The sequence below is a fragment of the Gouania willdenowi genome, chromosome 5 (assembly GCF_900634775.1).
Source record: "Gouania willdenowi chromosome 5, fGouWil2.1, whole genome shotgun sequence".
NCBI lineage: Eukaryota > Metazoa > Chordata > Actinopteri > Blenniiformes > Gobiesocidae > Gouania > Gouania willdenowi.
In genome coordinates this window covers 17,158,405-17,170,568 of record NC_041048.1, presented here as the reverse complement: position 1 = coordinate 17,170,568, position 12,164 = coordinate 17,158,405, and the positions used below count along the sequence as shown (strand labels likewise).

The following is a 12,164-nucleotide window of genomic DNA, read 5'->3' as shown; positions in this document are numbered from 1 at the left end:
TATAAAAAGTATGGTAAGATATTATACAACAGTTTTGTTAATACACACTAGACTTTTATAAAGGCGCGCAGGGCACCATGTGATTTTACGCAGGGCCTTCTTAAAGCGGCGTTGACTGCAGTAGTTGATTGTTTGAGACAACACAGAGTCAATTGGACTCTCTTTGATACTCTGTGTTACCGTGTACATTTACAATCGTTAACGCTTACTGAAGTGATTGCGGCAGCTCAGTTGGCTCACACTGCTCTTTGCTAGGTGGGTATTATTCCTACTTCCCGGCGAGTTATTGAGTTAGCCCAATGCGCTAATTTAGCTAGCTGGCTGACTGACGTTATCCGTTGTTCAGCCGCGAGTGACCAGATTCAGCTCAACCTCAAAAACAAGTAAGTTTTGTCGCGTTATTGTCATTATTCTGCTTCAGTCAAACCCATAAAACTAGATCCAGGGCTACTGGCTGCTAAGGTGAATTTATTTCAACTGCTCTCGTTTAATTTAGCCTGTTGGTCTGTTATTGACATGAAGCTAGTGTATTCAAAATGTGAGTTTTGTAGAAATTACTGCTAACTAACCAATTAACGCTGGCGTCTGGTAATCAGACCGTCAACCCTACAGCTGCTGTCATTTAACATTAGGGAGCCCCGGACCAAAATCTGTGAATTACTAGTAAACACATCATTGTTTACGCACATTACCGACTGGGAGCCCTTCAAATGAAAAATGAAGCTTAGCTTTCTATTTATTTATTTTTAATTTTTGGGGGGATTTTGATTTTTCATAGAAGGGAGCAAATACTCCGAGCCGCTTGTAAAACCAGTTTATAAAGAGAACAAATATTGCACTAGAAGTTTCTGCTCCCCTTATATTTACATTCTGTTAGTATCTGTTCAACTCTTCATGCCATGTATACACTGATATTGTTTTTTTTTTTTTTTTTTTTTTTTTTTTTTCATGAATATGGAGTTGGCCAACTTTTTTTGTCGTATAGGTATTCTAATGAGAAACTAAATTTGTGAGTCTTGTGTGCATTTGTTAAGACCATGAAGGACTTGGTCAGACTTTGCATACAATTTTAATGTGCTCTATCTAGTCGAGGTTTAAGGTACGTGGGTCAAACTCAGGCCTGTGGGCCAAATTTGACCCACAAGCACATGTAGCCTGGGCCATAGGAAGATGTTGTTCAAAGTAAAAGTTACAACATGGATATAACTCTTTGTAAGTCAACATAAGCTGTAGATCTCACTCCCTCTAAATTCTATACGATTGGGCTTGCAGTGCTACATTAATAAAGGTTACATTATTATTTGCAGTAGTAATCAGTTTTTATCTAAATTCTGGAAGATTGTTGCAAAGTAGCCCACAGAATTCTGCCGAATTACATATCAAATTTCAAGAAAATTAAGATATTAAGGAATTTTGACATTCACAATGTTGTAAGACTTGGGCTTTTTCTTACACGTGAAAGTACAAACTAGGGCACACAGGACTTTTATCCAAAGCTACGTACAACACGAGCGCTTGGGTTAAGGGACTTGGTCAACATCCCACAGTGATGACCCAGGTTGGATTTGAACCAGTGACCCTCTGACTACAAGCCCGCTTCCCTGTTACGCCACCATTGCCTATTCTTCTAATCCAGCCCACTTGTGGTCAAACTGGGTCTTATGTAGCGACTCTAAACTGATAAAAACCCATTTAATGAGCACACAAATGTAAATAAATGTAATGATAATGCATTGGATTTTATATAGAGGTTCATTATAGACACTTTACAGAATTAAGGCGTTATTCTTTCACTCCACAATTGGTGGTGGTAAGCTTTTGTTGTAGCCACAGCTGCCCTGGGGCAGACTGAAGTAGCTTACGGTGATTCCATAACACTGTACTTACTTTGGTGTCCTAGCAAGTGCACGTAAAGGTTTTCCCAGATGTTTTTGACGAGTGTTTTGATTAGGATTTTACAAACCCTGAAGAGATTTCAGCCCCTTTAACCTTCAAATGATGCGTGAGGTCAGAATGACCAGCTGCATATTTGTTACGCTCCTCATCCATGGCCTCTTTGAGCAAACTTGTATTTATTATTTTCTTTAAAAAAAAAAAACTGATCTCATTAATAATAGTCCTTTTTTTCAATCTTTTAGATAATATCACAGTAAACTGAAAATGTACAGAAAATTGAAACTGTCTATCTTTTACTTTAATAAAAAGAAAATGGTCTCTTCGCATACTTTATTTTAATCCCAAACTGCTATTCACTCTATTTAAGATTGAATGTGTGCACATTTAACAGTTTGTTTAATTAGTTTTATTACATGCAGGTATTTTCACTAAAATACATTGAGTACCTAAAGAAAACTACACACACAAGGAGGAAATGTAAGACTTTTACAATGGTCACTAGCATTTGTTGTTTTTATTGCCTTGGAAACACCTGCACCATTTATTATGCACATTCAAAACGTTGGCAGACTTTGATACAGTATTGTCTGTTTTCATATGAAAGCAACATTGACGACATCTCAACCTGCCGCTGTTGGACTGAGAAATCTTCAGTCTGAAGTTGGTAAATCATGGAGAAGGATTCTTCAGAAGAGCAGAAGGACGATTGTGTCGAGGATAACCCAAAGCCAGAGGATAACCCATCGGCTGCAGCTCCTCACAGATACACAAAGGTGAAGTGACACATGTTCATTCCAACTCTATAAAATTAAGTCTACCTCTCACAACAAAATCATTTACTACCACAGGAGAAGCTTCTTGAAATTAAAGATTTGCCCATCTCCAATGAGAGGCCTGAATGTCTTTCTGAGAAGTATGACAGGTAGGATGTCTTTTTTCCAATTGATATGATTTCATCAGATTTTCCTATATTTCATATGTAGGATTTTCCTAAATTTGCTTTTGATTTCAGCTGAACCAAACAGTTTTAATCCCTGTATTGCAGAAAGATAAAGCCCAAAATGTTTCATGTGTTCACCAGTTTTTTGGGTATTTGCCTTTTTTCCTAAAATCTTGTGACACATAGGACTTAAAAAGTTGGTGTTCATTAGCACATCTAAACTTCAATTTCATTGATGCTTGGCTGACTTATAGTTTGTTTGGTTTTAATATGTTGCCGTGGTATAAAGGTCACGACCAAAGTCTTTAAACTTAATAACTTATTCTTCTATTTCCATTTGACGCTTTTCAAAACCACTGTTGTATGTCCAAAAGCTTTTAGGCAAATATCATGGGGCTATTCAAATATATCCTCTCCTCAGCCAGACTTGTTAACAAACATCGTAGAAAAGGCTGAACATTTTGTGGCCGTTAAAGCCAAATTTTCCTGCTTCATATAGGTTGATTTGTGGTTAAGGCAGCTATACTGTGCCTGCAAAGGTTGGCAGCTTAGCCAATATGGTTTTATCTTAAAATTAGATGATTGCTTTAACAAAATTTTCCTTGTCACGAATGATACAGAATTAAGTTAATTGTGCTGGTCAAAGGGAACTTGTTTAATTGTATATATTGGATGTGATGTTTATTATCATTAAACTTTTACTTTTTCCCCCTCAATGTAGTGAAGGTGTTTGGGATCCTGAAAAATGGCATGCCTCTCTGTATCCCACTTCAGAGCGCAGCTCTCCAGTGGATGGTTTTAAGAAGGAATATGTGGATGATAGAGTTCCTTTAAAACGCAGAATCCCAGGTAAGATTTTAATGCTTTTAAAGAAACTGACAGCGATTCCCAAAATACTATATTGTACAGAGGCTACTTTTGTTTTCTTGAAAAAAAAAAAAATCTTGTAGACTTTGAAAAAAGGGTACTTGGCTGAAAAGGGATCTTTACGTCTTTGTAATTAAAGTGCTTATTTTCTGGCCTTTTAATTCAGACCCTCGTGAGCGTCTAAAGGAAGATGACCTGGATGTTGTGCTCAGTCCTCAGCGACGTAGCTTTGGAGGGGGTTGTCAGGGCAATGCTGCACCTGCACCCCTGACCCGCCGCCCAATCAGCCCCCTGGAAAACAAGGAAAATGAAAGTATGCGTTTAGGAGGAGCACGAAGAATTGGCAGTGGACGTATAATAGCTGCTCGTGCATTTGAGAGAGAAGCTCGTGCAGAGAAAGAGAGGGAGCGGGAGAGAGACTTCAAAGACAAAAGATTCAGGGTTGGTCTTGTGTATTCATTTTATCATTGGATTGATTTTTAATTGGGACAATAAAATAATGCTTTACAACTTGATTTAAGCATGACTTGAGGGAGACCTATTGAAAAAACTCTAGGCTCTCTGTAGACAACCACTTGGGTGGATGATTTTTTTACCGCTCTGATTTTCAATTCTGTTTCACAGTATACCTGTTCCTTTAGCCAAATTTATTTTCATTTCCCTTATTTGATGATCATTAGTGGCTGAACTTCCTGATATTGTGCTAAACATGCTTAATGGGATGAACTATTTTATATTTATCAGCTTTAAATGGTAAATGGTAAATGGACTTGATTTATATAGCGCTTTATCCCCACACTGAAGCAGTCTCAAAGCGCTTTACACATCAGCTCATTCACCCAATCACTCTCACATTCACACACCAGTGGGACAGGACTGCCATGCAAGGTGCTAGTTGACCACTGGGAGCAACTTAGGGTTCAGTGTCTTGCCCAAGGACACTTCGACACATAGTCAGGTACTGGGATCGAACCCCCAACCTCTCGATCAGAGGACGACCCACTACCACCTGAGCCACGGTCGCCCAATTATTATTATTAATTATGAAGAGGATATATTAAATAACTTGTAATTAATGGCCATTCCTGTTTTTAGGGGATGAATTCTGTCCATTTGCCTTGATCACGGAATTTTGGAGGCCCTAGATTAACCATGAATTGAAATGAGGGAGGCAGGATTGTTATTGTTTAAAAACTTATGTAAAGTTTATATTGATTGGGCCAATTTATTTTTAATCCAGCCAGCATGGCTATATGCTATGCTAACCAAACGGCTCACATATTTGAAACATGTTAAATTCTGTAAATGGTTGGAGTCGGTTATTATTTGCCAACACAAGTTTTTACCCATTACACATGAACAGATTTCTGTGCCGACTGGCTGTTTGAAACCTGCCATGACTAAGTCTGACTGAGAGACTGTGTTCGACTGACAAAACGATGTTTAGCATCTGTTTTATTTTTATTTTTGGTGGAGTTTTATCAGATCTGTTGAAAGATTTGTGCATCTTTCCATAAATTGTTTATTTATTGTCTTCTCTCACTTGCAGAGAGATTTTGGTGACAAGCGTGTGTTCAGTGAAAGGAGAAGGAATGATTCTTATGCAGAAGAGGAGCCAGAATGGTTCTCTGGGGGTCCCACTAGCCAGTCTGAGACAATTGAGCTGATAGGATTTGATGACAAAATCCTGGAAGATGATAAACGCAGAAGTAGACGTTCAAGGAAGCGAACAGACTCCCTTAAAGAAGGTACTGAAAGACTCTTATTTTTATTTTTCCTTTCCCTGAATGGTTTTATGACCAATTTCTTTTTAGTTGATTCACAGAATAAAAACAATTGTTAAATGCTGTGGTTTCTTTCTTAATTCTTGCAGGAGTAGAATGTAACGGTGGGCAAGTGGAGGCCCATGGAGTGGGTTTGCAATCTTCAGCTGATCAAGAAGTCCCCCACCCTGATGTTCTGCCAGAACAATCAACTGGAGATTTTGACTTTAATGAGTTCTTTAATTTGGAGAAGACCATGCCAGGACTGGCCTCTGTAAGAATTAAATTATACTTTTTTTTTTTTTTTTTTTGTTTTTTTTTTTTTACACTAAACCTACAATTGAGCATTGATTACAACAAAGGAAGCACTTCATGATTTGTTGGCAGCTCAATGGTTGAGAAATGTTGTAGCTATTAGCAGAGTTGATCTACGCGTCTCACTCTATTAACTTTTGTACCAACTTTTACAGAAAACTCTTAGCACAGTAGGTCTTTTAGATTCTGGTTTGCGTTTTGCTTTGTCCCCCATCTATATCGCCTGTTTCTGTCTCGCAGATGATCGAGGACGTTCTAGGAGAGGGACCTGTGTCAGCAAGCCGCTTTAGCCAATGGTTCTCCAGTAACCTGAGCCCATCAGGCAGCCGGTCTAGTAGTTTACGGTCCACTCCACATGAAGAGCTTGAAAAACTAGGTATGTGGTATTCAGCTTCCACAACCTGGGCATTACAATTCTATAAACTTTATTTGGTGTAGTGTACACACAATTGATTAAAATGGACTTAATGGTTCTTTAGCATCACTTGTTGAGTCTTGAATTTTTTTTTTTTTTTTTTTTGTTAACACTTTTGTAACTTATTTGACTTGTATTTCTGTGGTAAATGACCCTAATGGATTTTTACCTCCCAAAGGGCTTGATGCATGCAGCACTTCCTCTTGCCAAGGCCCTGGATCTTACTTCACACCAATTGCATCATCAGAGTGTAAAGAAAAGGTTGATATCCTGGAGCTGCTGCATAAGGCCAAAATAGACCTGAAGCCCCTTCTGTCTACTCTATCAGTCAACAAGGCTCACCTACGAGAAAGCAGTGAGTTGCAATTTTAAGCACATTCTTTGCAAATACACCGAAAAACTTAATACTTTAAGATCAAGTACAGTTATGCTGGACTGACAACACAAAGCATAGGAACCTACAAGTTCACATTCCTATTCATATAATCAGTTTCTCCAAGGTTATGTTTTTGCTGTTGCTAGGAGCCCACAACTAAAGCCAATGCTTCACCCTTAAGAGATAATTTTGTTGCTGAAGCTTTTAATGGTATAGTCGGTTATTAGTGTTCCATACTTTGTGCTACACACCGTTTAATTACATCTTTCTCCCTTTCCAGCTAACTCTGGAGTAGCCCTCTCTCTGGCAGAGGTGGAGGGCGACATGAAGGGTATGAAACTTGTGTCAGAGCCGCAGGTACAAAAACTGCCCCCTCCACAGAGAGGAAATGGCACACCCTTCATGGCTGAGCATTTAGAGGAGGCATTAACTGGTGGTTTGAGCGCACGGCCCCGCTCGCGTGACACAGACATGTCGGCATTTAACAAACTGGTCAACTGCATGAAGGCCAGTGGAACTCTACCAGCTCTCCCCAAAGCAAAGACCAACAATGTGAGTACATCAGCGATTCCTGTTCCTAGCGTTTGTTACTCAAGATAAATGACACTGCATTTTAAAAAGATTTAGAAAATCTCATATCCTCTGCTACATGCAAACATTAAGACATCAAACAAAAAAAATCGGTCCAGAAATCAATAGGCTTTGATCTGTTGTGCATAGTTTGTTTTTGTTTTTTTTTCCATGTAAATTAAGGTTTTGCTCTTTTCAAGGCATAACTCTAAATTCTGTAATTATTACTTGCAGCTACCCTGTGGGCAGACATTGATCGTATTCCGATTCGTGTGTGAATAAGCCAATGTTATAAAGCACTTAGGGACTTATTCAGTAGTCTTACTGGATGTATTTCAGTAGACATTCTTTGCAGTGTTTTACTAATTGCTCACTAAGATGACAAAGAGCATTATGCTTTTGAAGGCTAATTCAGTCATTTCTGTATGAAGCAGCAATCGACCATCCAAGCAAAGGTGACTGCATCTGACGCTCAAGTGCCTGTTCAGCAGCAGCAAAAAAACATTTTCCAGGTGTGTATTTGTATTGTATTTTCTCCTTGTACATAGTGACATTTGTCTTAAACCTTAAACTTGGATTAAAAAAAAATTTGAACAAAGATGTGAATATATCAATTTTTTTTTTATTTTTTTTTTATTATGCCTCGGACAATCCTGGTTGTGTTCAGTTCTGACCATACGAACTGCTGTATTCAAATTCTCACTTTTCAAGCAATACTCAGTGACCATAGGTTTAATTTCCAGTATTACTTCAAGTCTAATGCTGAAAACCATACTGAGTGAACCTTGTTTTTCATTTTCTTCAATCATTGTAGGAACTCCTGGGTGGCAGCAGTCGCATGTCTCCCAACCATCTTGGTCTGTTAGGCAGTGATGTTTCTACTCCAACTGCTCCATTGCATGGCCTGCTACAAAAGGCCCACTCACCACCTCTTTTTCCACAAAGAGCACCTTCCCCTGACTTTATCAACAGTCGATTGCACAACTCTGTAGGTGAGTAAGTTTGCAAAAATTTACTCTACTGCACAAAACGGATGTTTATTGATGTAACTAACTTCATAAATGACATTTGATATGTAAAACAAGATTTAAATTAACTTTATTTTGCAAAGATTTTATCTTTAATTTTTGATCAAGGGGACAGATTATTTCTTAGTGTAAGATAATTTCAGAATGCAGTATTTGTCAGTATAGTGTTGGCATTGTTACTACTGCCTCAGCCCACACCTGTCTTTTGATTGGTGACAAATAATTTTTTATATCAAAACCAATCCCTCATGAAGTGAAGAAATTGCTACTATTGACCACAATCTTTCAAACTGAACATGTAGCCTGTAATAAATGTTAATCCTCTCGTCTTTAGGATTTCCTGTTGGCTCTCAGAATCTTCTACCAGAGCAGTTTGCTGATGCATGCAGGGCTATAAATCCTGGCTCTGCTGCACACCAACAGGTAACATTTCAATATAATTTACCTTTTGAAAATATATATATATGACACTGCGGAAGTGTTGACTCATTTCAATGTTTTGGATCTATTTTGTGTGTGTGTTTCTTCAGATGAGGACTCTCTCAATGCCCATCAGTCAAGCAGAACTTGAAGCCCTTGCATTCCAGCAAGACCTTGCACTCAATGCACATCAAGCATTTCAGTCTGGTTACAATAAGCAACCCATGGACAAGTCTTTTCGGAATAGGTTTGTATTTAATGTTGATCTTGAACTTTCACTTTCACTTCATTAAGGTTTACCTTTTGTTTGGAATTAGGGTAAGTGAGGCTTTCTAGTGTTGCTGTCTTGTACTGCTTTAAATGAGTCTCTTGGAACAACATGGATGCTTTTAAGAACTAAAGCATTTTTTAAACATTGTGCAAATCCTGACAAGGGACTGTGCTCCACAGGCCTCAGCGTGTAATGCGATCCCCTGGGCCAGGTCCACTGCCTGGTGGAAGAAACTCTCCGGCAAATGCCGTCACCAGCATGGTAAAGTTCTCCATAAGCTTTGGTCGTTCATTCTAAACACCAGATTAGGTCATCCTTTCCTCCACAACTATATATTGTGCCATTTTCTATTTCCAGTTGTCACCATCATTCACTCCCACATCCGTAATTCGCAAAATGTATGCAACAAAAGACAAGAGCAGGGATGAGCCTTCAGGGGTTTCAGAGGGCAAAGACGAGTTAACAGGTCACTCTCTCTACTGCACTTTCACTTGATTCCTTTAAGACCACTGCTCAGTTAACATGAATTTGTCTTATCAGACCGCAACTCTACAACTCAATATCTGGATGCGATGGATGGTAGCGGTGTCCAGCCTGGTCGAGTGAAAACCAATGCACAGACTGTTCCAATCAAAGACCAAGAGCGTCTCAGGCCAGGTTGTGCTGGACACTCTACACCCACCATGATACCTCACGGCCCTGCATCCTTCCCTCGTCCATTGTACCCAATACCACTCATACCCCATGTACCCATGGTGCGCCCTCCTCAGCTTCACCCAAGCATAGTTCAAAGAATGCTGGCACAGGGAATCCAGCCCCAGCAGCTTGGACCTGCGCTTGTACAAGCAGGTTAGTGTTATTGCTGGCATGTTTTCAAGTTATTCAACTTGTTCTTATGATTGCATGTTGACCTATGCACTGTATAGGCCTTCCTCCAGCACTGCTTGGACAACCGCTGTACCCTGTACCAGGGCATTCACTTCTACCTCCTGGAGCTAGTGCTCAGATGCAGTTGGCTGTAATGCAACAACAACTTCAGCAACAGAGACCAAGTAAGTGGGAATTCATTAAATGTGAATGGATGGAGTTGTGATTGGAACGATTCAGAGCAGTAGCTACAGTTTTCTCCCCTTTTTTTTTTTTTTTTTTTTTTTTTTAAATGAGTAAATTGCTTTTGGACTAAATGATGTTGTCCTTTCAGTACATCCTGGCATGCCATCACAAAACCAAGGATCCTACCGGGCAAATGGCTCTCAGAGACACAGTGGTAGCCCCACCCCAGGTCTTGCCAAGTGGTTTGGATCAGATGTGCTGGAGCAGCCCCTCCCTTCCATGCCTGCCAAGGTCATAAGTGTAGATGAGTTGGAGTTTCGGCCATAAGAGAATACAGTTTGAGCTGGGATGTGAGTTTTGTTTTGTTTTTTTCCTCCTTTCCTCTCTCCCAATCTACTAGTCGTTATCGAAGAAATGTGAACATTTAATTTGAAAGGTAGTGCACAGTTTTGGACATTAACGGTATCATGCTTTGTCCTCAACATTTTAAAGTCACTATTTTTGAGGAAGTGAGTTGAGGTTTGTTTTTCCAGCTCAATAAAGTTCTTTTTTGTTGTATTAGACTGCACAGTAAATATTGTATAGACCCAAATGTATAGATGATGGGAAAGAATCTTATTCTCTGTAAATAGTTTTGTTTTTTCCCTCTGGAAGGCCAATGTAAACAGTACTAAAGTATAAAAAAAACTGCAAGAGATTTTGGATGGCTTGTAGCGTTCCTTTTTTCATGTCCCTAATCCCTCAACACTGAGAAAAGGCCAATTTGAAAATAGTTGGACTGATAAAAGCTTGAATGCCTCCATCACTTTTCTTTTGTCAGCATGACTGGAGCCATTCGAAGAGATGAAGCATTTCAAGACTCCTAAGATGTAGAATGCTGGTTGTGCCTTTTTTTTTTTTCGTCTCCCAAACTGTATTCTTGTCCTATTACTAAGGGGAGGGCAGCACTGTTCACGCTCATTGAGGGTGGTTGGGATTATGTGTGCTATTAAGTTATATAAAGCACAAATAGAATTAATAAAATCTTGATTAAAACTTATGTTTTGAATGCTTTTACATTACATTTTACCCTTGGGGGGGAAAAAAAGCCTTTTAACCAGTTTGTCTGTGAAGGTTCTGGGTCATCCAGGTCATATTGATTCTGATAGTCTTTTGGATGAGAGAGGAGAACCTGAAATCCTGTTGCCTCAACTCAGCTACCACAACATTAACCAATTTCTTAGGAAACCTCAGCATCTTCAATGGCTGACAATGTCTTTACACTGTGAGAAGTAACATTACCGTGTTTTGATTCAAAGGATAAAAGGAACCATGAGGGTTATGAATTGTTGAGGCTTGGTGATGTGTGTGGATCATAAAAACTGGACTCTAGATTCCAAAACGCAGTAACTGAGCTAAGCAACGTGTGCATAAAAAATTTAGATAATTTAACTAAATTAACACTAAATATATATCACAAACAATAATTTAGTAGCATGGGTTGAAACCAATAAGAACTTCTGATCAAGTGGTTTTACACACTGATCACATCAAATCTGTTCATTTACGGCACAAACTCTGATGCTTTAAGATTTTAGTTGTGTTACAGATATGGTTGAGTTAAACTAGACTATAACTGATTGTCCTGATATTTTCACCAAAATTAAGTTGCATTTTAGTGAAGACTGACTAAATCAATATTTGGTGTCGAAATGAAACGGTGTGTGCAATGTGCATGAAAGTTGTTGATCCCTGTCCACTGAGAAAAGTAAAGTCTCTTGAGCTGCACAAATACCAAAATTTGACAGTGGGGTCTACCTGTATTTCACTTCAAAAATGTATTTCAACTAAAAGTTAAATCACTACTATGGTCCTCACTATTTAAGATATTAGACTATTCTCATTCTCAACAAGGTAAGTGTAATGCTGCAGAATGAATGGGCTAGATGCAAGTTTAGTTATAGAAGCAGGATAAAAGCTTGAGCATCAAATGAACTATTTCCTAAATAACAAACATGTAAACGTTAATAAATTCTGTCTTAAAACACATTTTTGGGAAGTCATCCAAAGTGTTTTTTTTCCTTGGTGAGTTTCCCTCTCCTCAAGCTGCACAAAGTCTCATGGATTCCTCCAATTAACCACCAGTTTATAATTACTATCACAACATTGGTTTGCAACCAAATGGGAAAAACTCTGGCCTTCAGTCAATATTTTACAATTTCTACTGTTAAATTATTTTTCTTCTGGATTTTTTAAGTTCTGTAGCTGTGA

At 38.8% G+C, this 12,164-nt stretch overlaps 1 protein-coding gene across 1 annotated transcript; it reads left to right on the top strand.

The window, feature by feature from the left end:
- Window positions 1-101: 101 nt before the first annotated feature.
- eif4enif1 (eukaryotic translation initiation factor 4E nuclear import factor 1) lies at window positions 102-10,953 on the top strand. Its single transcript, XM_028447877.1, has 19 exons — window positions 102-383; window positions 2,501-2,669; window positions 2,745-2,818; window positions 3,558-3,685; window positions 3,870-4,144; window positions 5,253-5,451; window positions 5,577-5,740; window positions 6,022-6,157; window positions 6,375-6,551; window positions 6,853-7,124; window positions 7,577-7,654; window positions 7,957-8,134; window positions 8,505-8,593; window positions 8,701-8,837; window positions 9,041-9,122; window positions 9,219-9,327; window positions 9,402-9,710; window positions 9,788-9,913; window positions 10,063-10,953. The coding sequence occupies exons 2-19, from the start codon at window positions 2,568-2,570 to the stop codon at window positions 10,239-10,241; spliced, it is 2,814 nt and encodes a 937-aa protein (XP_028303678.1). The 5' UTR covers window positions 102-383; window positions 2,501-2,567; the 3' UTR covers window positions 10,242-10,953.
- The last annotated feature ends 1,211 nt before the right edge of the window (window positions 10,954-12,164 follow it).

Bases quoted from the DNA above. Each gene is read 5' to 3' on its own strand.
- eif4enif1 (XM_028447877.1), top strand. From the start codon at position 2,568: ATGGAGAAGGATTCTTCAGAAGAGCAGAAGGACGATTGTGTCGAGGAT. The intron at 6,552-6,852 runs GTGAGTTGCAAT...CTCCCTTTCCAG, and splicing joins GGCTCACCTACGAGAAAGCA to CTAACTCTGGAGTAGCCCTC. The intron at 9,123-9,218 runs GTAAAGTTCTCC...TTCTATTTCCAG, and splicing joins CAAATGCCGTCACCAGCATG to TTGTCACCATCATTCACTCC.